The sequence below is a fragment of the Myxocyprinus asiaticus genome, chromosome 5, assembly GCF_019703515.2.
Source record: "Myxocyprinus asiaticus isolate MX2 ecotype Aquarium Trade chromosome 5, UBuf_Myxa_2, whole genome shotgun sequence".
Classification (NCBI taxonomy): Eukaryota; Metazoa; Chordata; class Actinopteri; order Cypriniformes; family Catostomidae; genus Myxocyprinus; species Myxocyprinus asiaticus.
The window spans coordinates 49,160,431-49,184,417 of NC_059348.1; the positions used below are offsets into that span (position 1 = coordinate 49,160,431).

At 40.4% G+C, this 23,987-nt stretch overlaps 1 protein-coding gene across 1 annotated transcript in view; it reads left to right on the forward strand.

Annotated features, from left to right (window-relative positions):
- LOC127441220 (zonadhesin) overlaps positions 1-23,987 on the forward strand; it is a 72,450-nt gene that overhangs the window by 43,173 nt on the left and 5,290 nt on the right. Inside the window, exons 3-23 of the mRNA XM_051698395.1 lie at positions 4,235-4,324; positions 5,674-6,035; positions 6,739-7,297; positions 8,865-9,061; positions 9,724-10,104; positions 16,190-16,476; positions 16,619-16,884; positions 18,318-18,374; positions 18,486-18,623; positions 18,822-19,078; positions 19,321-19,405; positions 19,655-19,732; positions 19,949-20,086; positions 20,309-20,565; positions 20,842-20,926; positions 21,076-21,282; positions 21,643-21,780; positions 22,303-22,559; positions 22,664-22,748; positions 22,889-23,047; positions 23,585-23,722. Of these exons, the coding sequence (XP_051554355.1) occupies positions 4,235-4,324; positions 5,674-6,035; positions 6,739-7,297; positions 8,865-9,061; positions 9,724-10,104; positions 16,190-16,476; positions 16,619-16,884; positions 18,318-18,374; positions 18,486-18,623; positions 18,822-19,078; positions 19,321-19,405; positions 19,655-19,732; positions 19,949-20,086; positions 20,309-20,565; positions 20,842-20,926; positions 21,076-21,282; positions 21,643-21,780; positions 22,303-22,559; positions 22,664-22,748; positions 22,889-23,047; positions 23,585-23,722 (4,221 nt within the window). The remainder of the gene's footprint in view (positions 1-4,234; positions 4,325-5,673; positions 6,036-6,738; positions 7,298-8,864; positions 9,062-9,723; positions 10,105-16,189; positions 16,477-16,618; positions 16,885-18,317; positions 18,375-18,485; positions 18,624-18,821; positions 19,079-19,320; positions 19,406-19,654; positions 19,733-19,948; positions 20,087-20,308; positions 20,566-20,841; positions 20,927-21,075; positions 21,283-21,642; positions 21,781-22,302; positions 22,560-22,663; positions 22,749-22,888; positions 23,048-23,584; positions 23,723-23,987) is intronic.

Below are 23,987 nucleotides of genomic sequence, written 5' to 3' on the forward strand. Positions count from 1 at the left end.
ACTCTCTATAGTAGCCTGTTTATGTGTTCTAAACACTGAGGCTTCTTCAGGGTAAGTTGTCATACTTTTATCTCTCAGTTTCATTTATCAAATGTGTCAAGTCTACAATCGTGACACATTTACTGTGATCTTCATCGTATCATTTTATTAACATCATATTTTCTCTTTTGACTGTCTGTAGAAATATCTCACTCACTCTTCCAGAGAGGGGGTCAAATGCAGGTAAGATATCTGCCTTTTATAAGGTTAAATTGTAATGTGTATTTTATTTTATACATTTTTTGAAGTTAAAATACTTTCTCCTATCCCAGCTTAATGTGCAGAGAAGTATTTGTTCACTGATTTCTGCAAATGCAAAAACTGTTGCACTATAAAGACCTTTATCTGTTTGTTTAAGGGTGTAGTTCTGAAAATGAAATTCTGTCATTTTATTCACCCTCATGTTGTTCAAACCCTCTATGACTCTATGGCATACCTGCCAACATCAGATTGTGAGTCTTGGTGCGAGAAACAGCAGCCGGTGGAGTTTTTGGTGCTCCCCTAGGGTAAGATGGTGCCCCTGTCGGGAGTAGGTGAACCACACAGACTGTAATATACGTATAGGGAGTGACAGTACTGATCAGTAATACTACACTGAAGATTAATAATACCAAGAAATTTACCCTGTATTCAGATGGTCCCTTACAACATCCTTCACAGTTTTAGCAATAAATGCTTTTTGAGTTATTAATAATAAAACATGTATATCATTTTTTTTCTCTCTCCCCTTTTCTCCTCAATTTGGAATGCCCAATTCCCAATGCGCTGTAGGTCCTCATGGTGGTGTAGTGACTCGCCTCAATCCGGGTGGCGGAGGACGAATCTCAGTTGCCTCCGTGTCTGAGACCGTTAATCCGCGCATTTTATCACGTGGCTTGTTGAGCGCTATCTCAAGACTAGATTATTGTAATGCATTACTAGGTGGATGTCCTGTAAGTTTAATAAACAAAAATAGGGAACATCAAATGGGGAACATCAAACAACAGACAAGAACAGACAACACCAACTGACACACAGAGAAGGGCTAGATGGAGGCACAGAAGGTACCATCCATGGGGGGATCTAGTCTTGAGGTCATGAACGCATTAATTATTTTTTTGGCATCAGAAACAGGTAGCATGTGTTGTAATTTGTGGAAGAATTCAGTTCTACAAATATTGGAAATTTGTCTTTCAAAGGTTAAATTGCTATCAAAAATAACACCAACATTTTTTCCTGTAGATGTTTGTTACAGTACATCCATCAAGAGTCAGATTATATTTCAGCATCTTATTTTTTGAGGTTTTTGTTCCAATAATTAGTACCTCTGTTTTATCAGATTTGAGTAGAAGGAAATTTCTAGCCATCCACTCTTTGATATAATTTATACACCATTAATTTTGAAAATTTTGAAATTTCGCTGGGTTTTGAAGAAATATAAAGTTGGGTATCATCGGCATAACAGTGAAAAACTAATTCAATGGTTCCTGATAATGTCTCCCAGGGGGAGCATATATAGGGAGAAAAGCAGAGGCCCTAAAACTGATCCCTGTGGCACTCCATACTTAACTTTATTTTGATCTGACAGTTCCTCATTTACACAAAGTGGTAGTGGTCAGAGAGACAGGACCTAAGCCAAGCTAATGCCTTTCCACAAAAGCCAACTTAATTCTCAAGCCTATCCAAGAGAATGTTATGATCTATGCTGTTGAAGGCAGCACTAAGATCTAAGAGCACTAGAAGAGAAATGCAGCTGCGATCAGATGAAAAGGGCAAGTCATTTGTAACTCTGATGAGTGCAGTCTCTGTACTATTATGGGGCCTAAATCCTGACTGAAATTCTTCATATATACCATTTCTCTGTAAAAATGAACATAGTTGGGAGGATACTACCTTTTCTAGTATTTTCGACATAATTGGGAGACTTGAAATCGGTCTATAATCAGCCAGTTCTCCTGGATCAAGCTGTGGTTTCTTGATAAGCAGTTTGATAACTGCCAGTTTAAAGTTTCTTGGGACATGCCCTAAGGATAATGAGGAGTTAATAATATAAAGAAGAGGTTCTGTGATTACACCTCTTTTGAAGTTTAGTCGGTATTGGATCTAACATACATGTTGTCGATTTTATGTTTTGATCATTTTTGTTAGCTCTTCCTGGCCTATAACAGTGAAGGATTGAAGTTGTTCATAGGGAATAATTTTAGTCTTCTGGGGTGCTGTGGCAGACAGATTCGTAATTCCAATTTTGTTTCTTATGATTTTGATTTTATCAGCAAAAAAATTCATAAAGTCATGACTACAATGCTACGATGGAATATCTGTATATCTGGCAGTTTTTAGAGCCTGTCTGTAATTAGAGACACTATCCTTCCATGCCCTGCGAAATACCTCTAATTTTGTGTTCTTCCACTTATGCTCCATTTTCTGAGCTGTTCTCTTGAGAGCATGAGTGTGATCATTGTACCATTATGCAGGATTTTTCTCTTTAACTTTTTTAATCGAAGGGGGACGACACTATCTAGAATGCTAGAGAAGATTTTATCCATATGTTCTGTGACAACATCAAGTTCTTCTGAACTTTTTGGCATACTGAGTATTTGAGACAAATCTGGAAGATTATTAGTGAAGCTATCTTTAGTAGTTGAAAGAATAGTTCTACCTGAATGATAACATTGAATAGATTGAGTGACCTTTGCTAAGCGCAGCATACAAGAGCCGAGGTAATGATCTGAGATATCATCGCACTGTGGTGGAATTTCTAAATTATCATCATCAATTCCATAGGTCAACATTAGATCTAACGTATGTTTATGGTGATGGGTTGGACCAGTCACATTTTGTCTTACCCCAACAGATTTGAGAATATCAATAAATGCTAATCACAGTGTATCATTTTTGTTATCTATGTGGATGTTGAAATCACCGATGATTAAAGCTCAATCCATGGCAACCACTAGATCTGACAGAAAATCAGTAAATTCTCAAAGGAATTCAGAATGTGGCCCAGGTGATCTATATACTGTTGCAAGAACAAAAGGCAACAAAGATTTTGTATTTATATCTGACGATGTTACATTAAGCATTATCAGCTCAAAATAATTAAACTTATATTCAAACCTTTGAGTAAAACAAAAAAAAATCACTGTAAATTGTAGAAGTTTGACATCAATCACATTTTTTCTAAATGACTTAAATTACTTAATTGGTCATTTGTGTTTGGTAGTTTGGGGAACAGACACAGTCTCTATATGATCTAGGTGATACAGTTTCTAAGTGTTGTAGTTAATGTGACCTGTGTGACTTCTCATGGCAGCTTGTAGATAGATGGTAAAGCTCCAGTCATATTAGTAACCTTATTAAACCTGTTTTATCCTGCATGGAGAGGGTCCCTTCATACGGCTGCCATATTGGAATCACATGACCAGCCAAAAACTACTCACTTAATCTAGTGACAACCCTGTTGTTGGACAGTCATGGATGAAATTAATCATGGTTTACTATGATTTCTGAATTTTTACTGTTGTTTTTATTTATTTAGTTAGTTACAATGGCGTCAGTAACTTAAAAATAATGTGTTTGAAAAACTTACTGAGTGCACCTTTAAGAACTGACAGCCTCAGTTGCCATTCACTTTTATTGCATCTTTTGTCCATACAGTGGAAGTCAATGTGTCTGAAGGTACAATTTAAACATTTTCTTTTGGGTTCCACGGAAGAAAGTCAGTCATATGGGTTTGGCACAATATGAGGGTGAGTAAATAATGACATAATTTTCAGTCTTGGGTAAGCTATTCCTGTAAGCATCTCAAGCAACCCTAAACAGCAACATTGACTCAATCAATGGCAAGTTTTAATTGGGACTACTTGTTTGTGTGACCAATGAGGGGGAAGTGTTCTGTCATTATTTTTGCAATTCCATTTGGTGAAATTGGAAACGTTCATAGAATGTTGCAGACGTGGTACTTAAAAAAGGACCTGTTAGAAACCATTCTATCAAATTAAGATGAGTTCTTGCTCATATCAGTGTGAGCACTCTAATGGAAGTACTTGCAATGATATGAGCAATTTCTTGCAACAGTGACCTGGGACACAAACATCTATTATACCAGCTGAAACAGAACCGTGTTTTTTAGTTTCGATTAGGTTTAATTGTATTCTTCTTCTCTCTACTTTTGTTTCTTATTGTCTTTTAATCACTTTTCCCTCCTGTGCTGTAGATTATTTTACAAAGTGTGATTTTGGCAGTGATTTGGCAACATTCTGCGATTGGACCTCTGAGGGGCTCATCAGCACTCAGACAGAAACAGGTAATTATGCTACTGAGGCAAAATTGCTGCTGAGACAGTTGCTGCTTTCCGTTATTCTTTGGCAAGTGTTTTCTGTGAACTCCAATTCATTCACCTGGGGCTACAACAACAACAGCAGTTAATTGGCTTCTAACAGCATGCAGCAGAGCTTCTTTAAACCTATCTTCCTCTTGTTCCTCAAATTATGATGTTTAACTTGATCTTCAAGTTTCCTAGGCACCAAACTCACAAATACAAAAAAAATTTTCTCCTTACTTTGTGGTTTCTCTCAAGACATCCATCCTGTTAGCCCATCTGGTTTATTTCGTCTGGAGAGCAGGTCTCTGAGCATCTCTGAAGATTCCTGTCTGGAGTTCTGGTACCATAAACCCAGCCAAAAGAATTCTGAACACAAAGTTTTGCTAGCAAATGATATTCTGCAAATGTTGATTTGGAGCTCAGAGACTGCTAGAAGTGGAGACTGGAGACAAGTCTATATTCCTTTGATGAGCCACTCTGATAGCAGCAGAGTCCAGGTACAGCAATTTAAAGAAACACCTTCAGGTTTGGGTGTCTTTACAGTGGAAGATAGTAAACAATGTTCCAATGTTTGAGGTCACTGGAAACTCATTTTAGAGACCAATCCAACAATGTAGACTCTATAGTAATGATACTTAGCAGAAACTTCTAAGTTTAACCTTCTAGGTGTATGAATTTTATTTTACACCATCAGCCATTTCGAAAATGCACTATTTGAATTTCTCTGATACGTTGTTCGGTAAGAAAGAATTTGTAAATCAGTAAACACAAATGTAGTGGTATGTATTTAAAGCATTCTTGTTCAATAGCATTCTGATCTTGAGTAATGAATGAAAATCAGTCGGACTGAAGTATTACGATGACTCACTGTAACTGTGCAGGTTATTTTTGAGCTTTCACAAGGACTGCATAGTGACGATGAAACATCCTTTAACAGAATTGGAATACGGAGGGGACAATGTGGTACGTGACCTATTATTATTATTATTATTATTATGTATCATTTAGACAATAAAGAACCTCTTAAGGCTAACACTGAGACATTGAGTGTGTTTACATGTACAATAAAACCCTGATAACTACATGTATATCAATCTAGGTGTGTTGAATGGGTTTGGCTTAAACTGTTTATGACCTCTCCCTGATAAAAGAACAAAGGCGTTTTCATATATTGGAATAAGATTGTGCATGTAAAGGCACTTACTAAAACCTTCTTTGTATGTTAAGAAATTGAACACATGTATTAGCCTTTGCACAGAAGTAAGCATCAATGTAGTATAAGACAAACAAACTGATTCATAGGTACACTCTCATCCATATCTCATCCACAGGGGCACAATGTCAGTCAGGGACTCAGTTTTGGACAGACGAAACCACTCGTTGCACCTGCACTGATGAGCAACTCACCTGTTCTCACATCCCATTGTCCCGTAATGACTCCACCTTTGGCACCTGCAATGTTGCCTCCGATCCACACTACACTACTTTTGATGGGGTCGGCTTCCACTTCGTAGGCCCTTGTACCTATATTTTGTCGAGGGTCTGCGACAAGTCTGGGTTGCTTCCAGAATTTGCAGTGGAGGTACAGAATGAGCAGAGGGGGGATTCGCCAGTCTCCTCCATTCAGCAGGTTAACGTCAACCTGCAGGGTCTGAGAGTCATTATGCTGAGGAGAGAGAGAAGTAGAGTCATGGTGAGTGAACTTTTCTAGTAGCCATCCATCTGGTTTTGTGGCCCTATACAAGAGCCAATTGAGTTGACAAAAAATGAAGACCTTGATACACTGGAATGTTTAGATATCACTGCTGAAAATGACCTGCTGGTTTATGCTGCTTTAATGCTTTAGCTAATGAAATAGTATAGCTATGCTAGAAAGACCATGCTAGTTGACCATCTTCACAGCTAGAAGTCAATATATTATTATTATTATTATATACTGTATATTATTAATTAAACATAATAAGCCTATTATTGGCTTACACTTCACAGCAATCCATTTTGCAATTGAATTCAACAATCTGTCTGAGATAGATTTATTATAAGGGCTTGTCAAAGGAAGCGTCAGTGTACACCTGAGTCAGATGGACACCTTTGGAGCATTTCACTTTGGTTGCGTTGTGTCATAAACAAGCGTTTTAGGTCACTGAGTCAAAATAAATGTAGTTCAAAACTTACAGTAGAAAAGTTTTGGAATATATATTACAATATTGGCGACTGACGCCAGTTCAAATCCCACTCGGAGCAGGTTGAGCAGGACCGGTTACAGTGGGAGACCAGCTAAACCATTTTACAGTACATTAGTTTAAGTTTAAGTTTTTTCAAGAGGTGACAGAACTGATAGATATTGATTCTGAATGACTTGTGTTATTGTCATTGTCCTTTGTTGTCCTTTTCAGGTTAATGGGATTTTGAGAAATCTCCCTTTACATCTGAACGGAAACACAGTTGCTGTTTATGCCCAGGCAGATGCTGTGGTCCTTCACACACACTTCAAACTATCTGTCTTCTACATGCGATCTGGTGCCGTTCAGGTGATCGTGCCCAGCCATTACTCCAACAGAATCTGTGGCATGTGCGGAAACTTTAATCAGGTGACAGAGGATGACTTCAGGGCTCCAAATGCGTCACTGGTGAGAGATGCCCGTGTTTTAGGGCAGAGCTGGCTGGCCACTGATGCTGTGTGTGAGGAGCCCACCCTGCCCAGGGTGTGTTCAGAGACAGAGGAACTGAAGTATGCCAGCGAAGTGTACTGCGGTGTGCTAACATCCAAACAGGGGCCATTCTCAGAGTGCTTGTCAGTTCTCAGTGCAGAAAGCTTTGTGCGAAGCTGCATGTTTGATATGTGTACATCTCACGGAGAGGCTGAGGCCCTCTGCAATGCCATACAAGCCTTCAGTGACGCCTGCAACAAATTTGGCATCACTGTTCCTGCCTGGAGAAACTCAACCTTCTGCCGTATGTCCTTACCAATTGTTTAATTATTTATTATTTAATTATTTAATTAAGTCTTCTAGGGTCAAAATGAAATGTTGTTGTCTTAAATTTACAACACCACATGCTCTATTTCCATTCCCTGGCCAATTTATGACTTCAAATTTGAGTCATGGAGCATCAAACACTAGATTTCCTCTCTAATCGACTCTAAAATATCCAGCACATTTGATATCAAAAATTTGAGTGTGTACCAATTATATACTATGCAATATTCTGTGAGATCTGCCCAAAATCTGCAGACTGGAGCCAACGAGCCCAATTGCAAATAGTGTAGCACTCATAATGTAATTATATGGGGAAATTGTAATGTGAAGCTTGTATTTTTGTTAAAGTACTTACATAAAGTATTCCATAAAAACACGTACTTTACACACACACACACACACACACACACACACATATATATATATATATATATACAGTACTGTGCAAAAGTCTTTTTTGTGAAAAATGTTGCATAGTGAGGATGTCTTCAAAAATAATCAATATACGGTGTGACCACCTTTGCCATTAAAACAGCACCAATTCTCCTAGGTACACCTGGACACAGTTTGTCTTGGTTGTTGGCAGATTGGATGTTCCAAGCTTCTTGGAGAATTCATCACAGTTCTTTTATCTATTTAGACTCAATTGTTTCTGTCTCTATATTTAATCTCAGACAGACACGATGTTCAGTGGGGGGCTTTGTGGGGGCCATGACATCTTTTGCAGGGCTCCCTGTTCTTCTGTTCTTATCTTTTCTATTTGCAAAAGTTATGTTTGAGAGTCTAACATTTATATTTCCTATTGACACACTAAAGCTGAAGATATAAATAACCATCTTAAGACAAATGCTTTTGTGAAACATCTTATGTTCCTAAGACCTTTGCACAGTAATGTATATAGATACATATGTAAAAGGTTTTATGATTATACTTTTTGATTCAGTGTGATTTTGATGCTGTGAAATTGCCCAACAGACTTCAATTTTAAGTGCAGTAGTATAAATGTGTTTTCAGGACAAGATGTCAGGATATTGAATGAAACAGCAGCCGACGCGTTACAAAAGAGTCCTTTCTTTATTCAGCATTCAATAGTCTATTACTACCCACACAACTGTTCTGAGTTGGCAGGTGATGACGTGTATCATTTTACAGGTTGTTTTATTGCCCTTAAGAATAATGGGCAATATCTACACATTAATAATTCTATCTAATCTCCATAAATGTATCTAATCTCCACTTAAGGCTATGAAACGCTGGCTACTTTTAGTAGCATTGTATATTGTCATATAAATCAATGTTTGTCATGTATTAGATCATGCTGGCTGCTTTGAGTCTTCATTGAGCAAATGGCCGATGGCAAATGGCCGATCTCAACAGCTCTCAGTAATCACCAGTCATGTCTCCACCTGACAACCCAAACAGAACAGCTCAACTTAGTCACTAGTTGGTTATTAACCAACTCCCATGCCTTCATCAACTGATGTGTAACGTTTGAGGAGCAACAACCGACTGATGATGTTTGATTATCCTGATTTCTGTTGTAGCTCTGGTGTGTGGCCCTCACAGCCACCATAATGCCTGTGCCAGCGGCTGCCCGCAAACCTGCTCCAGCCTGGACATGGCAAGGCTGTGTGGGATATGTGAGGAGCGGTGCGAGTGTGACAATGGCTTCCTGCTCAGTGGAGGAACATGTGTGCCAGCTGATGACTGTGGATGCTGGGTGAACGGACAGCATTATGCGGTGATGTTTTTAACTTAATGTGCAGAGACAACTGTAAGTAAGCCATTCATATGCTGATTATCCCCAAAAAGTGTAAAAATGGTGTCCCATTAGCCCAAAATAGCAATACTAACTCAACCAATGGCCTAAGGCGGGTGCGGAACTTTCTGTTTATCCAACCAATGCAATGCAGGGGGACTGTTTAGCAAACTTTGAAAAAATGTGAAAATAGTTATTATTTTGCAATTCCATTCTGTGAAATTAGTGAAGCAGAAATTACATGCTTCCCCCAATAATAATAATAATGTGTTTTTTTTTTTTCAAGTTTGCAATTTCTTTGCCACTAGCATCACTAAAAAGAATTGTTAACGTTATCACTGTTTCAAACAGATTACAGAAAAGTTGAACTTTTAGTGGTTATATAAACAGATAGTCCCACCCCTAACTCACACCACTGGTCGAGCCAATTCTGCTGTCGGGCTGGACGGGTCACTCGCACTAGTGCCAAATTATTACAATTTTAAGTGAAATCAACCTACAAATGGCTTACTTATAGTTGACTTTGCATATTCAGCTGGGATAAGAGAAAGAATTTAAACATCAAACAAATAAATGAATAAATACACAGATCAGCTTTAATCATTTTCAAGCATAATAATAAACTCCTTTTGTTTCCTGTCCAGATCAGAGAGACATTTATGAAGGGTGAATGTGAGAGCCTGTGTGAATGTTTGGGACACGGGAAGGTCCACTGTTCTCCTGTGACCTGCTTGGCTGATGAAGTCTGCATGGTGAAGGACGTGGTCATGGGTTGCTTTCCATCCAGCCCTGTGACCTGCAGCATCTACGGTGACCCCCATTACATCACCTTTGATGGCAAGGCATATTCCTTTTGGGGCACCTGCAATTACACCATAGCAAAGACATGTGGCCCTAGTGCCACCCAGTTCACAATAACGGCACGAAATGAGGGCCAGGAGAACTCCACAAAGTCTTCTCTTAACTCCATAGCTCTTGATATGGAAGGCCTTAACCTTGTCATCAGGAAGAACAGACTGGTTTATGTGAGTGTCTTGTTTTTGTGGATTTGTTTGTTGTTCAGTTGATTTATAACATACAATCAATGTAACCACCCAGAAGTCGCTATGATATTCTGATCCCTAGATTAGGTTTGGGTCCCTTCTTCTAGAGTATATCAGTTTAGGTTTAAAGTAATAGAACACCTCTCCTCAACAAGGTGCACAATTTGGTGTCTTCCATGCCCATTGCACAAATGACGCATTTAGATTAGCAGGTTTTCAGATCCCTGTACACTCAGAATACAGCTGTAATACACAATAAATACTCAGCAGTTTGCTGTTCTCAACATAGCATAACATGTGTGGACATATTGTGGAACAAAATGTGGGCAAGAGACACAATGCAAAATTTATGACCCATAATAAGTGTTTAAAATGAGCATAATGTTGATCTTTTACAGGGACGTGATAAGGAAGAAGTGCTATCATTCAGTGATAACATTTGAGAAGTTTAACAATAGGAGTGCCCTGATTAGGACTTCTGCTAGTCATAATCAGGGCTCTGGCAAAGATATGATGTAGCTCTGTGATGCTGCTGAGTTCATTGGGAATGTTAAATTAGTAGGAATAAGTTCAAAATATCTGGAATTGCTGAAAGAGAATAATGGGTTGCTTTTGAAATTGATTTTCACTTAAACGGATCGCTCTTATTTCAAAAGATTCACCTCAAACACATTTTTGACCTAAATCCTCTCAAGATCTTATCAGGAATATACAATGCTGTCCTGTCCTCACATGAAAGATAAAAAAAAAAAAAAATGTCAACGAATGAATGATTACTCCTGTCTTTGACCCACATTTCATTTCGACAAATAAAAGCACACGATCATGATTAACCTCCTGAGACCCAAGAGCAACTTCTGAGTGCATTTTTCATTTCCCCTTTTGAACAGTTCAAAATGCACCTTATTCCAATTAAAGCCTCTGAAAGCAACACTTTTCAGCTTTTGGATAAACTCGTTGATTTTCAATGTGATAATGCACAGTGAATATATGATTTCTAGGGGGGAAAAAAGGCCTATAGTCCTCGTAAATAGTCATTGTGTTTAACAGCGTGCCGTTTCGCGATATATTGCTCACATTTTCAAAATGGCATATCGGATGAAACTAGAGACTATGATCTTCAAACAGGTTTCAATGTAAAAACTTAAGATTACTTACCAGAGGTAGTTTTGTTGAGGTTTCTCCCAAAGACAAACTACTGTGCCCTTCAAGTGGTGTCGGAAATATCGTAATTACGAGTTCCGAGCATTAATGATCAAGCGAAATCATATTAATGAGTGGGAAAGTCAGAATTCAAGATGATACCCAAGCTTCTGAGTTGGGATTTTGGAAGGGGCGTGTCAACATGAAAGATAATGGGAAGCAATGATTCTGCAAAATTATTTCAACTTCTGTACTTTATTTCAACAAATATTCATTTGTTATACATGACAATCAACTAATGACTCACCCTTCGCGTTTTGTTTTACGCAAATTAATTCATGTTTTTTTAGATACCATGCATTAATAAATCATATATATCATTGTCACGGGTAACGCCTCTGCTTAAGGGAAAGGAGGAGGCGGGAACCGTCTGAGCAGTCAACATAACTTTAATTACATTACTGAACTTTAACAAACATAAACACACAGACACACACAGCGGCCATGTGTGTATCTCTCTCTCTCACTGGCATCTCCACTCTCACTGCAATGACGAACAGCTGTTAGAGACAATCATTGACAGGTGATGATCCTTACCATTCTCATCTTCTGATCTCACTCTCTATTCACAAGCCGGCGCTCAACCATGCCCCCACCACCACATACTCTCATCGCCTGACTCAGGCCAGGGAGCCATCTGGCCTGCCCAAACCCCCCCCCCCATTTCTGGAGAGAATGTCCGCAACAGCCATCTGTGCCCCCGGTTTGTGGACCACCTCGAACTTAAAAGGCTGAAGATCCAGATACCATCGGGTGATCCACACATTGGTATCCTTCATACAATGGAGCCAATGGAGCGGAGTGTGGTCCGAACAGAGGGTGAAAGTCCATCCCAGGAGGTAGACCGAAGGGTGAGGACCACCCACTTGATGGCCAGATACTCCTTCTCAACGGTGCTGTACCTCGCCTCTCTCGCCGAAAGCTTCCTGCTGATGTACAGCACCGGGTGCTCCTCCCCCTTGACCACCTGGGACAACATGGCTCCCAACCCACTGTCTGACGCGTCGGTCTGTACAACAAAAGGGAGAGAAAAATCAGGAGCATGTAACAATGGCCCACCATAAAGCGCAGCTTTCACCTGCGTAAAAGCCTGTTGGCATGGCTCTGACCACTAGACTGGGTCTGGGGCTCCCTTTTTAGTGTGATCAGTCAGCGGGCTGGTGACGTCCGAATAATTAGGCACAAACCTCCTATAATAGCCAGCCAGCCCCAGGAACTATCTCACCTCCTTTTTGGTCTTGGGTCTCAGGCAGGCTGCAACCGCTGCGGTCTTATCAATTTGGTTCCCAAGTGGAACCCCAGATACCATACCTCCACCTGTCCAATTTCGTACTTCTTGGGGTTCACCGTGAGTCACGCCCACCGCAGCGACCTCAGAACTGCCCTTAGATGCTGCATATGCCACTGCCAATCATTACTGTATATAATGATGTCAGCCAGATAGGCAGCGGCGTACGCAGAGTGCGGTCTGAGGACTCTATCCATAAGGTGCTGAAATGTAGCTGGGGCTCCAAACAAACCGAACAGAAGGGTCATGAATTGGTTTAAGCCAAACGGTGTGGAGAAGGCCATTTAACCCTTCGTTAAATCCAGTGTCGAATAAAAGCGAGCTGCGCCCAACCGATTGAGCAGTTCGTCAATACGAGGCATTGGATATGCGTCAAATTTAGACACCGCATTGACCTTTCTATAATCCACACAGAACCGGACCGAGCCGTCGCTCTTCGGAACCAGCACCACCGGGCTGGCCCAGCCACTGTGGGATTCTTCTATTAGCCCCATATCGAGCATGGTCTTTAATTCTTCTTGAACCACTTTTTTTTTTGTGCTCGGGTAATCGGTAGGGACGACTGCGTACCACTACTCCTGGAGTTGTTTCGATATGGTGTTTTATGAGGTTCGTACAACCTGGAAGAGGCGAGAAGATGTCTGAGAATTCTCTTTGCAACCGGGCCACGACCGTGATTTGCGATGGTGAGAGATGGTCTCCGCAAGTGACCAGGGTGCCGCGTTTGGTCCGAGCTCCTCCCTCTCCAGTACCACTGTCACCAAAGCCACGGGGACCACCTCCCTCCATGGTTTTAAGAATCGGACGTGCTCCACCCCATACCTGCATTTAACCTCATAATACCAGACTCGCCGTGTGATCTCAAAGGGCCCTTGCAACTTTGCGAGTAGTTTAGAGCTTAATGTGGGTAGTAATTCAAGGACTTTATCTCCCTGTGTAAATTCCCGTAGCCGAGATCCCCGTTATACAGCTGGGACTGACGTTCTAGCAAATTCTCCTGTGATAGTTGCCCCAATGTGTGGAGTTTTGCTCTCAGGTCAAGAACGTATTGAATTTCGTTTTTGCTGTTTGAAGGTCCCTCCTCCTAGTTTCCCTCACGAGGGGGAGAACCCCTTGGAGGCTTGCAGGACCTCTCGAACTGCGAATAACAGGGGTTCAATCCACTTATCCCAATTCCAAGCATCTTCGTGCATCATGTTTTCAGGGTTTTATTAAACTGTTTGACCAAGCCGTTTGTTTGCAGGTGGTACACGCTTGTCCGAATCAATTTAATGCCCAGTAATTTGTACAGCTCGTGTAGTGTACGTGACATAAAATTAGTGCCTCGATCAGTGAGGATTTCTTTCAGAATCCCCACTCAGGAGATAATTCTGAAGAGTGCCTCCGCAACACTATGTGCTGAGATGTTGAGCAAAGGAACTGCTTCCGGATATCGCATTGCGTAGTCCACCAGAACCAACACCATCTGCTCTAATGGCTCGACGAGGTTCATACCAATTTGTTAGAAGGGGACATCAATCAAAGGAAGCAGTCGCAAAGGCGCTCTTGTGGTGGCCGGCGGATTCACCAGCTGACATTCACGGCATGCCGCACACCATCTGCAAACATCCCCATGAATGCCCGGCCAATAGAAACGGGCCATTAGATGATTCAGTGTCTTTTCCTACCCTATGTGACCCGCCATCGGATTATAATGAGCCATCTGGAATAACATTTGCCGGTGTATTTTTGGTATCAATAACTGGGTTGTATCTTCTTTTGTCTGAGCATCCTGCGTCACTCGATACAACCGGTCATTTATAATAGAAAAGTACAAATAGGCGAGTGCAATGTCTGGCTGAAGACGGTGACAGTCAATCACTCTCACTTGGTTGAAGGCGTGCCTAAGAGTCTCGTCTCATGTCTGCTCAAGAGGGAAATCCCCGGAGCCAAGAAGCCAGTTTGGGAGGGGCTCAGGGGAGGAGGAACAGGACAGAAAGCAGGGGGAGGAGGGAAGACAAGAGAATGAGAGGAGAGAGAGAGAGAGAAGGATCTTGGGGCTTGCCGGCTTCCGAATACGCCGCCATGTGGTCCTCTGCCAACTGGATGGCCGTTTGGAGCGACGCCGGGCAGTGGCACTGGACCCACTCTGCCGTCCCTCTTGGATGTCAAGCAATAAACTGCTCTAGTGCCACCAGATCGATGACAGCTCCGACGTCGCATTGCTCAGCCAGCAACCACCTCTGGCAGGCATCCCAGAGCCGTCGGGCAAAGGTGAATGGATGGCCATGCTCTCCAGTGGTCATGGAGCGAAAGTGCTGCCGCTGCTGCTCGGGTGTCTAGCCAACTCGTTGCAGGATGGCTTTTCTCAAGTCGGCGTACACCAGGAGGTTCTCCGCTGGTAACTGCTGCGCCGTGAGTTAAGCTTCCCCGGACAGCAGTGGAATTAACCGGACCACCCACTGGGTGCTTGGCCATCGGCATGCCCCCGATATCCACTCAAAGAGCTCCAGGAAGGCCTCCAGATCATCTTGGAGGCCCATCTTAACTAGCGGAACCTGGGGTGGTCACGGGGTCCAGGGTCGCGACGGCAGCACCCTCCTGGTGCAGAAAGCTCCGGAACATCTGCCGGTCCTCCGCTTGGGCCAGAAGGAGTGCAATGAATCCAGTTCAGTGCACAGCTTGACGAGGGCCTGACATGGTGTCTGGTGGATGCTGGCGAGGGTCTTGACAACATCCTCCAGAGGTGAGGGATCCATGGCGGCATTCTTCCTCCCTTAATCCTTGGGGTCACACAAGGTTAACAATGCCAGAGACAGTATAAGGAGATGGATTAATTGCAATGCTTAATATGGAGGCTATAGAAATGGAAGTCCCACATTTCAGTTAAATCAGCCAATCGCATTTTTGATAGAGGCATTGTCTGTTTTATGTTTTTGTTTTTTCTGTCTTGACATTAGCTAAATCAGTCTGAAAAAATTCAGATTTTATTGCTGATTTGACCATTATGGGCCCTTTTCACATTTCCTGGTTTCGAATGCTCAAGTAAACTATAGTAGGGTATTATTCTACATGTAGATGGTTCCCTCATGGGGGCCTCCATGTTAGGATCACATTACCAGCCGAATACTACTTGTTTCATCTCAGTATCCACACTGTTTTTGGACACTTTCACTCATGGATTAATTAATTATGGCTAACTGTGAATAGTGAATTTCTACTATGGCATCTGTAATTGAAAACTATTATGTTTGACTGATCCTGCATCCACGCCCCTCAGTGTAATCCCAAGATGACATAAAAATTACTGAGTACACATTTAATAAAATTATTTATTTTATTTAACAAAAGATATTGACTAGGACAGTCAAAAGAGAGAAAGATGCCAAGTTAATGTCACTCCCTCAGCAGCTGTATTTGATCCCTATTGCAGCAGTGCTGATTACTAGTTTATATTTTTATTAACGCCAGAGCAATATAAAAATAAATATAGTGATATTTAAATTATTTAAAAAATAAAAATAGTTTGCTATATTTAGCCTACTAAAATATACGTTTTACGCCCCCACCCCACCCATATTTTTCCCTTCCCTACAGGTAAACGGTGGTCAGGTCAGTCTCCCTGCAGAGTTTGGTTCCTCGATGTTTGTGTCTCAGTCGGGACCCTACGTTCGTGTTGATACAAACTTCGGTCTGCGGCTGCTGTTTGATGGGAACACCCGGCTGTTCGTGCAGGTGGATGAGCGCTACAGGGGTGTGACATGCGGCCTGTGTGGTACTTACTCTGGAAGCCAGTTTGATGACTTTCTGAAGCCTGACGGCAACACAGTCGCACACCCACATGAGTTCGCCAGTAGCTGGAATACCAACGACAGCGACTGGCCGTGAGAAACAAATTAATATATTGTTAAGAAAATCAGTTTCCTGTTCAGAACAAACTTGTTCAACTCATGTAAATATTTATTTAATTAATATTTTTATAACTTTGGAATTATAAACACATAAATGTTTCTTTCTTATCTGCAGTTGCAGCAATGGCTCTCCAGATCCCCCTGTGTGTCATCCAGACCTTGAGAATGCTGCATTTACAGAGTGCAGTGCTCTTTTTGGAGATGCTTTCAGTGAGTGCCATTGGTTCGTTCCTCCACAGATCTATGTCAGCAGCTGCGTCTCTGATTACTGCACCTCCCAGGGGGACAAAGCACAGCTATGCACCTCTTTGGAGGACTATGTGTCAGCATGTGCATTGGCTGAGGTATTTCTGACAGACTGGAGGAATCACACCTTGTGTGGTAAGTGCTTATGGAAAAAAAAAAAAAAACTGTAATAGAATAATATCATATTTGTATTATTCAAATCTGGCATAATTAAATGCTTTCTGAGAAAATGTAATTACTTTTGTAATTAATCTGTTTGCCTGTGCATTCGCTGATTAAGCAGTGTACTGCTGCTGCACTGTATTATTTTATTTCAATATGTTCTTTGATGTATATATTTTCTTTCCATATTACAGTACTTGCTTTAACCCATTTTAATCCATTTAAAAAAAAAATATTCCTTTCCTCACTCATTTCATTTAATTATTTTTCAGTCTATATAAATTAACTTGACTAATGATCTGAAATGTTTTTTTAAACTTGATTTTTATACGCATTTTATATTTTCTTTTTTCTTTCTTTATCATGCTCATGTAAGCAGTTTGAATTACTACTGTGTATGAAATGTGCTATATTAATGAATTTGCCTTTCCTTGCCTGAAAGGGATAGTTCACCCCAATATATATATATATATATATATATATATATATACACACATATACACACACACACACATTCTGTCATCATTTACACAACCTCATGTTGTTCCAAAGCCATGTTCTTTCTTCCATTGAACACAAAATGAGATGCCAGGCAGAAGTTTAGGGACTGACAGCCTCAGTCATCATTCACTTTCATTGTATGGAAAAAAAATTGCAGCATCATTCTTCAGAATTTCTCCTTTTGTGTTCTTCGAAAGAAAGTCATACGGGTTTGGAACAATATGAGAGTTAGTAAATTGTTTTTGCTTGAAAGAACCTTTAGTACCAGCCGACTCCATGACAGCTTCTTCCCTCAAGCAATCAGACTTCTGAACTCTTGATCTCCCACGATCAAAATACATCAGCACTGCACTTTATTACCCTTACTCTTATATCTCACACCGGACTGTCATAAATTATATTATTATTATATTATATTCTCTCTTAACAACTTATCAACCGACAGCCTGAATGTCAATACAGTGCAATACTGTACATTCTATATATACTATATATACTTTATATATTTTCATTTTTTTATTTTTATTGAATAATGTGTATCTATATAGTGCGTATTGTATATTGTTGAGTGTAATTATGTGTATATCAGATGTTGTGCTGTGTTAATTTGATGTTATTGTAAATTGGTACTGTCTCATCACTGTCACGACTGCTATGTTGATCGTAACTGCACCCAAGAATTTCACACACCATTGCACTTGTGTATATGGCTGTGTGACAATAAAGTGATTTGATTTGATTTGATTGATAGTAGTTCTGAATTTAAGAAATAATCTGTATGCGAAATGTTTAATGGCTGAAATTTTGTTTAGACTAGCCTTTGTTTTTAAAGTGGATTTTTATGTAGACTCTGGGGTACAGTAACACAAACCCTTTTACTAAACCCTTTCTTTGTTTCGATACAGCCCCCCATCCTTCACCACTGCCAACAGACACACCCAAACCAACCCTGTCTCCTGCAAGTAAGTTGTATTTCACTTTATTTGACCCTTCCTTTCCTCCTTCCTACAGTACCTACCCACCTACCAACTAACCAACCAATTTAATTGTTATAACTGATTTTCATCACACAGGTTGCCCGTGGAGCTGTAACTTTGACCAGGATGAATGTGGGTGGGAACAACTTATCCAAGACAGTTTTGATTGGACTAGATGGTCAGGGTCAACGCCATCAGACCTCACTGGGCCAGGCAATGACCACACCACAGGAAGTAAGTTGATTTGGCCAGAAGTTGTACTAAGTATATCAATATGCTGATTAAACGTTACATTGCAATTGGAAAAAGTTACAGGGTAAAATGCAGACTGCTCATCATAAAACAAACTGCTTGGTAGCACATTATAGCTCTATAACATACAATTTGGGCTAGACTATGGTAGTCTGAATATTCTCTGATCGCTGTATATAGATGGCTCCTACATGTATATTGAGGGGGACAGTGTGGTCCATGGCGACTCAGCCCGTATGATTAGTCCAGTCTGCAACACTCCCGGCAAGCAGTGCGTGAGCTTCTGGTATCACATGTACGGCCTGGCAAATGCTATGTCACTCAAACTTTACCTGTTTGTGAACAACCATGCTGTCAAAATATGGTCCAGATTCAACAACCAGGGCAACCACTGGTACCAAGGCAGGGTTGAAATCAAACCACAACAACCATTCCAGGTAAGCTATGTACTTCTATGCATTTAACAGATGCTTTTTTCAAAAGATACTGACTGTATAGTGCATTCAAGGTACATTTCAGAATGTATTCCAATCTATCACCAGTAAAGCAACAGTGTTGATAGTGATTTGAGAGTGAAATAATTAAGCCCTTTAAGTTAATGTGTTTAATATTGGGGATGTGTGATATGGATGCTTGTTGCTTTGAAAATAGAGTAAAACACGTTAATGAATTGTTTCAGATAATCGTGGAAGGCATCAGGGGTTCAGATCCTCGCTCAGATGTGGCAATAGATGATGTGACCATAACATTTGGTGCATGTGAATGTATGCGTTTCTGCATTTATTATAGACTGAGCTGTAAAAACCTTTTCATGCTGATTATTATAATTATTATAATTATTATTATTGGTATGACCAGTGACTGGGTTATGTAATAAAATTCATGTCCAATCAGAATAGTTTTAAAAGTTGTTAACTCTTTCAATAATGCTGCTAAATGGGTGTTTATTTATTTATAAAGATGTATTTAAAGAAAGCCTCAGTAAATCTGATTTGATCTCAAAATGTTGGCAGATTCCTCCACAGAAGATTTTGGCTCGACCACTCTGGCACCCCCTCTGATCAGTTCAAACTCAAACAACCCCCATCCAGGTAAGGCTTTCTATAAAAATATGACCAATTTGACTTGAGAAATCTGTCATAGTTTCAAGTAAAACAGGACATTTAATGACAAAAATAAACAGAATAAACCAGAAAAAAGACAGGTGCTTGGAGGGGAGGAGTTCAAAAGTAATAGAAATTCGTGACATCCATCAAAAGTGAAATGATTTATGCTTTGGATTAAATGGTTGCTTTTTGTTTTGGCAGTTTGTGGCATCAACTGTGATTTTGAAAGTGATATCTGCAGTTGGACTCAGTTGTTGACTGATGTTTTTGATTGGACAAGACACACAGGCTCCACCTCCTCATCAATGACCGGTCCCTCCTCTGACCACACAACAGGAAGTGGGTCTTGATTTCTTCTCAGAAATGATTGACAGAACATTCTTCCTCCATTGTTCTCATACTCAAAGCCAGTCTAATGATTGTGAGATAAATTATATAAATCATTCCCCTTGTTTTGCCTAGTACACATTTAAGCTTCAGAATGATAAAATCAGCCTGTGTTGCAACATATATGACAGTTTCTGTGCTTGAGAGTCTCTTTTTAATTGTTCAAATTCGCAGGTGGTTTTTATATCTACATCAAGGGTGACAGTGCAACTCATGGCGACACAGCCCGTCTCCTCAGTTTAGAATGTGCTGACCCTCAACCTCAGTGTCTGCAGTTTTGGTATCACATTTATGGTACCAGCAGCACTATGGGATTGAGCGTCTACATGCTCGAGGAAAATGTATCCCAAGAGGTGTGGAGGAGAAGAGAAAACCATGGAGACATGTGGCACCGTGCACTGGTGAACCTGAGTCCAAAGACTGAATTCCAGGTCAGTATAGGTTTGAGGACTACATCATCTTACTGTAATGCTTTAAATGTTGAAGTGAGCATACTCAACTTTCTATCAATGATGTTTGGCAGTGGCTGAGGCAGACTTGCAATTTCCCTGTTAATTACATTTTTCCAGAATAAGACCCTATTAAGAATGTTTTGTCATACACAATGTGTCATTGTGCTTAAATTGTTTGTGTGTGGCTTGTTTAGAAATGTTTAAGCAGTGGCATCTGGACATTTTAGAAATCTAAAAATCGTATTTCTCTATCAGGTAATCTTTGAGGGGCGTATAGGAAGCACAGCCCTGTCAGATGTTGCCGTTGATGATGTCTCTCTCTACAGAGGAACCTGTGATGGTACTGTATGTTTCTTCTCTAGAGCAGCCCTTAGTAACAACTTTGAGCTTTAAAAGATTTAGTAAACTTAATCAGCAGAATTACAGTATGCATAGAGGACGTTTTTTGCAATAGAGTTTTTGATTTTAAGAGTTGTAAATATCTTTCAGATTTAATAAGCCAGGTGACTCTATCACCTGGATCTCAGGTGTCATTGCCACCAGCTTCAACAACGCTACAGCCAACACCCATCCAAACTACTACCACAACCAGACTCATCCGACCTACCACCACAACTGTCAAAACTACAGGCGCACCTGTGCAAACCACAGTCAGACCCATCCAACCTATAAACGTACCAAACTCCCGAGCACCAAGTAAGCTCCCTACCCACCACTGGTGGTTGAAGGGGTTGAAAATTAAGAGGGATCAGCCACAAAAGAAATATGGAGTTATTACATTTTGATTAAAGATTGCGAAAACATTTTATTTATTTATTTGGAATAACATGCATGAATGAATTGTGCATAATAAGACCAGGAACATGCATTAAGCAAACAAATTGGGTCAAATTTGATTTCTTGTTAGCTTTTATGTGTCAATTTACAACTGAGCTGGGACTTTGAAGTTTGAGAAGGCTGTCACAGCCATCATTTAGGTGAAGCAAATTGTGTTTAACAGCTTGAAATTATTTAGGGTTTGGATTAAATGGTTGTTGTTTTTGTTTGTTTTTTCAGTTTGTAGCATCAACTGTGATTTTGAAAGTGATATCTGCAGTTGGACTCAGTTGCTGACTGACGTCTTTGATTGGACAAGACACACAGGCTCCACCCCTTCATCAATGACCGGTCCCTCCTCTGACCACACAACAGGAAGTAGGTCTTGTTTTCCTCTCAGTAATGGTTAAAAATCCACTCAGTATTTTTTTTCCTCATGTAAATTGTTTTACACATTAATAAATGAATAGTACTGAAAAAATATATATCTACGCTTAAAATCATGTACACTCGCATGAGATGAAGACTCCAGTCATATTAGTGGCCCTTTAAAACATGTTTTATTTTACAATGAGCAGCTTGCCTTAGGTGGCCGACATATTACGTTCAAATGACCAACCGAACACTACCTTTAACAGAACATTCCTCTTCAATAGCTCTCACATTTTCAAAGCTATTCTGATTATTGCGAATTTGTTTTTTTAAAAATGCATTCTGTTGTGCATATCACTATTCTGAACTTTCTTCTGAAACATTTCTGCTATTCTAATGAGCTCCAGAATTTTTTACATGCATAAAATAAGCATAAACTATATTGAATCTTTAAATTAAACCTAGAATCTGTTGCACAAATTGTATGACCATTTCTCTGAGTATCCGTTTCCTGGTCCAAATTTCAAGGTGGTTTTTATATCTACATCGAGGGTGACAGTGCAACTTATGGCGACACAGCCCGTCTCCTCAGTTCAGAATGTGCTGACCCTCAACCTCAGTGTCTGCAGTTTTGGTATCATGCTTACGGTACCAGTAGCACCATGGGATTGAGCATCTACCTGCTGGAGGGCAACAAGGCCCAGGAGGTGTGGAGGAGAAGAGAAAACCATGGAGACATGTGGCACCGTGCACTGGTGAACATGAGTCCAAAGACTAAGTTCCAGGTCAGTAAAAATGAGAGAACTACCTACTCTTCTTGTAATGCTTTACATTTTAAATAGTGCCAGTTTTGATTTCACCATAACTTTAAATGTTATTGGTCTATCAGATAATCTTTGAGGGGCGTATTGGAAGCACAGCCCTGTCAGATGTTGCCATTGATGATGTCTCTCTGCACAGAGGAACCTGTGATGGTGTGTTTCTACTCTGTGGAAGTCCTTAGGAAAAACTTTTTGCTTTAAAAAAAATCAAGTCAACTTAATCAGCAGAATAACTATTTACAATTTGCAAAAGGGTTCTCGATTTTGTGATAAGAGCTGTAAATATCTTTTAGATTTAATTAACCAGGAGACTCCATCACCTACATCTCTGGTGTCATTGCCACCAGCTTCAACAACGCCACAACCTGCACCCATTCAAACTACCACCACAACTGTCCAAACAACAGTCAGACCCAGCCAACCTACGGACGTACCAAACACCCCTGCACCAAGTAAGCACTAGGGCTGAATGATTGGGACAAAAATCTTATTGCAGTTATTTTGAAAAATATTGTGATTGCAATATGAACTGCAGTATGATTATTTAGATTTTGAAAGAAACTAGCTATTTTGACCAAAAATTAAGTCATATCAGAGACTATTCAGCAGAGACGAGTCACTTCAATTAAAATGAATGGGAGAAATTGGAATGTCCAATGGTCAACGTATGTAGAAATGCTTACAATAACAATGTTGATGTTACTGTACAACTAAGTGTAACGGGAGTCAGCTGGTAAGTGATAGGTATGTGTAAACCTCACTCCCCTGGCATTAAGAGGTGCACTAGCGACTGACGCTTAGGGGCTGTAGCCTTTAGCCTCCTCGTTAGCGCACCCGCCAGTTTGAATCCCGCTCGGAGCAGGTCAAGCAGGTCCGGTTACATATGCTTATTCTTAAGTTAAAGTAGGCTGTCATAGCCATCATAAAGGTAAAGCAGATTTTGGTTGACTACTTGGAATGACATTTATGACTGCTTTTTGTTTTGGCAGTTTGTGGCATCAACTGTGATTTTGAAAGTGATATCTGCAGTTGGACTCAGTTGCTGACTGATGTTTTTGATTGGACAAGACACACAGGCTCCACCCCCTCACCAATGACCGGTCCATCCTTTGACCACACAACAGGAAGTGAGTTTTGATCTTGTCATAACAATGAGTAAATGTGCATTCAGTAAATGTTTACTCTTTAAAAATGTTTTACACATTCTATGTGGAGCGGGTCACCTCATGGAGATTGACATCTTGAGATTACATTAACAGCTGAAATTTTCTCACTTTATCTCAGTAACCTCAGTTATTGGGCACTTTTGCTTGTGGAATAAATTAGCTGACGGAATAGCTCATTTATTTTCTACAATGGCATTGGTAACTGAAAGCTGGTGCTTTTGTGGGA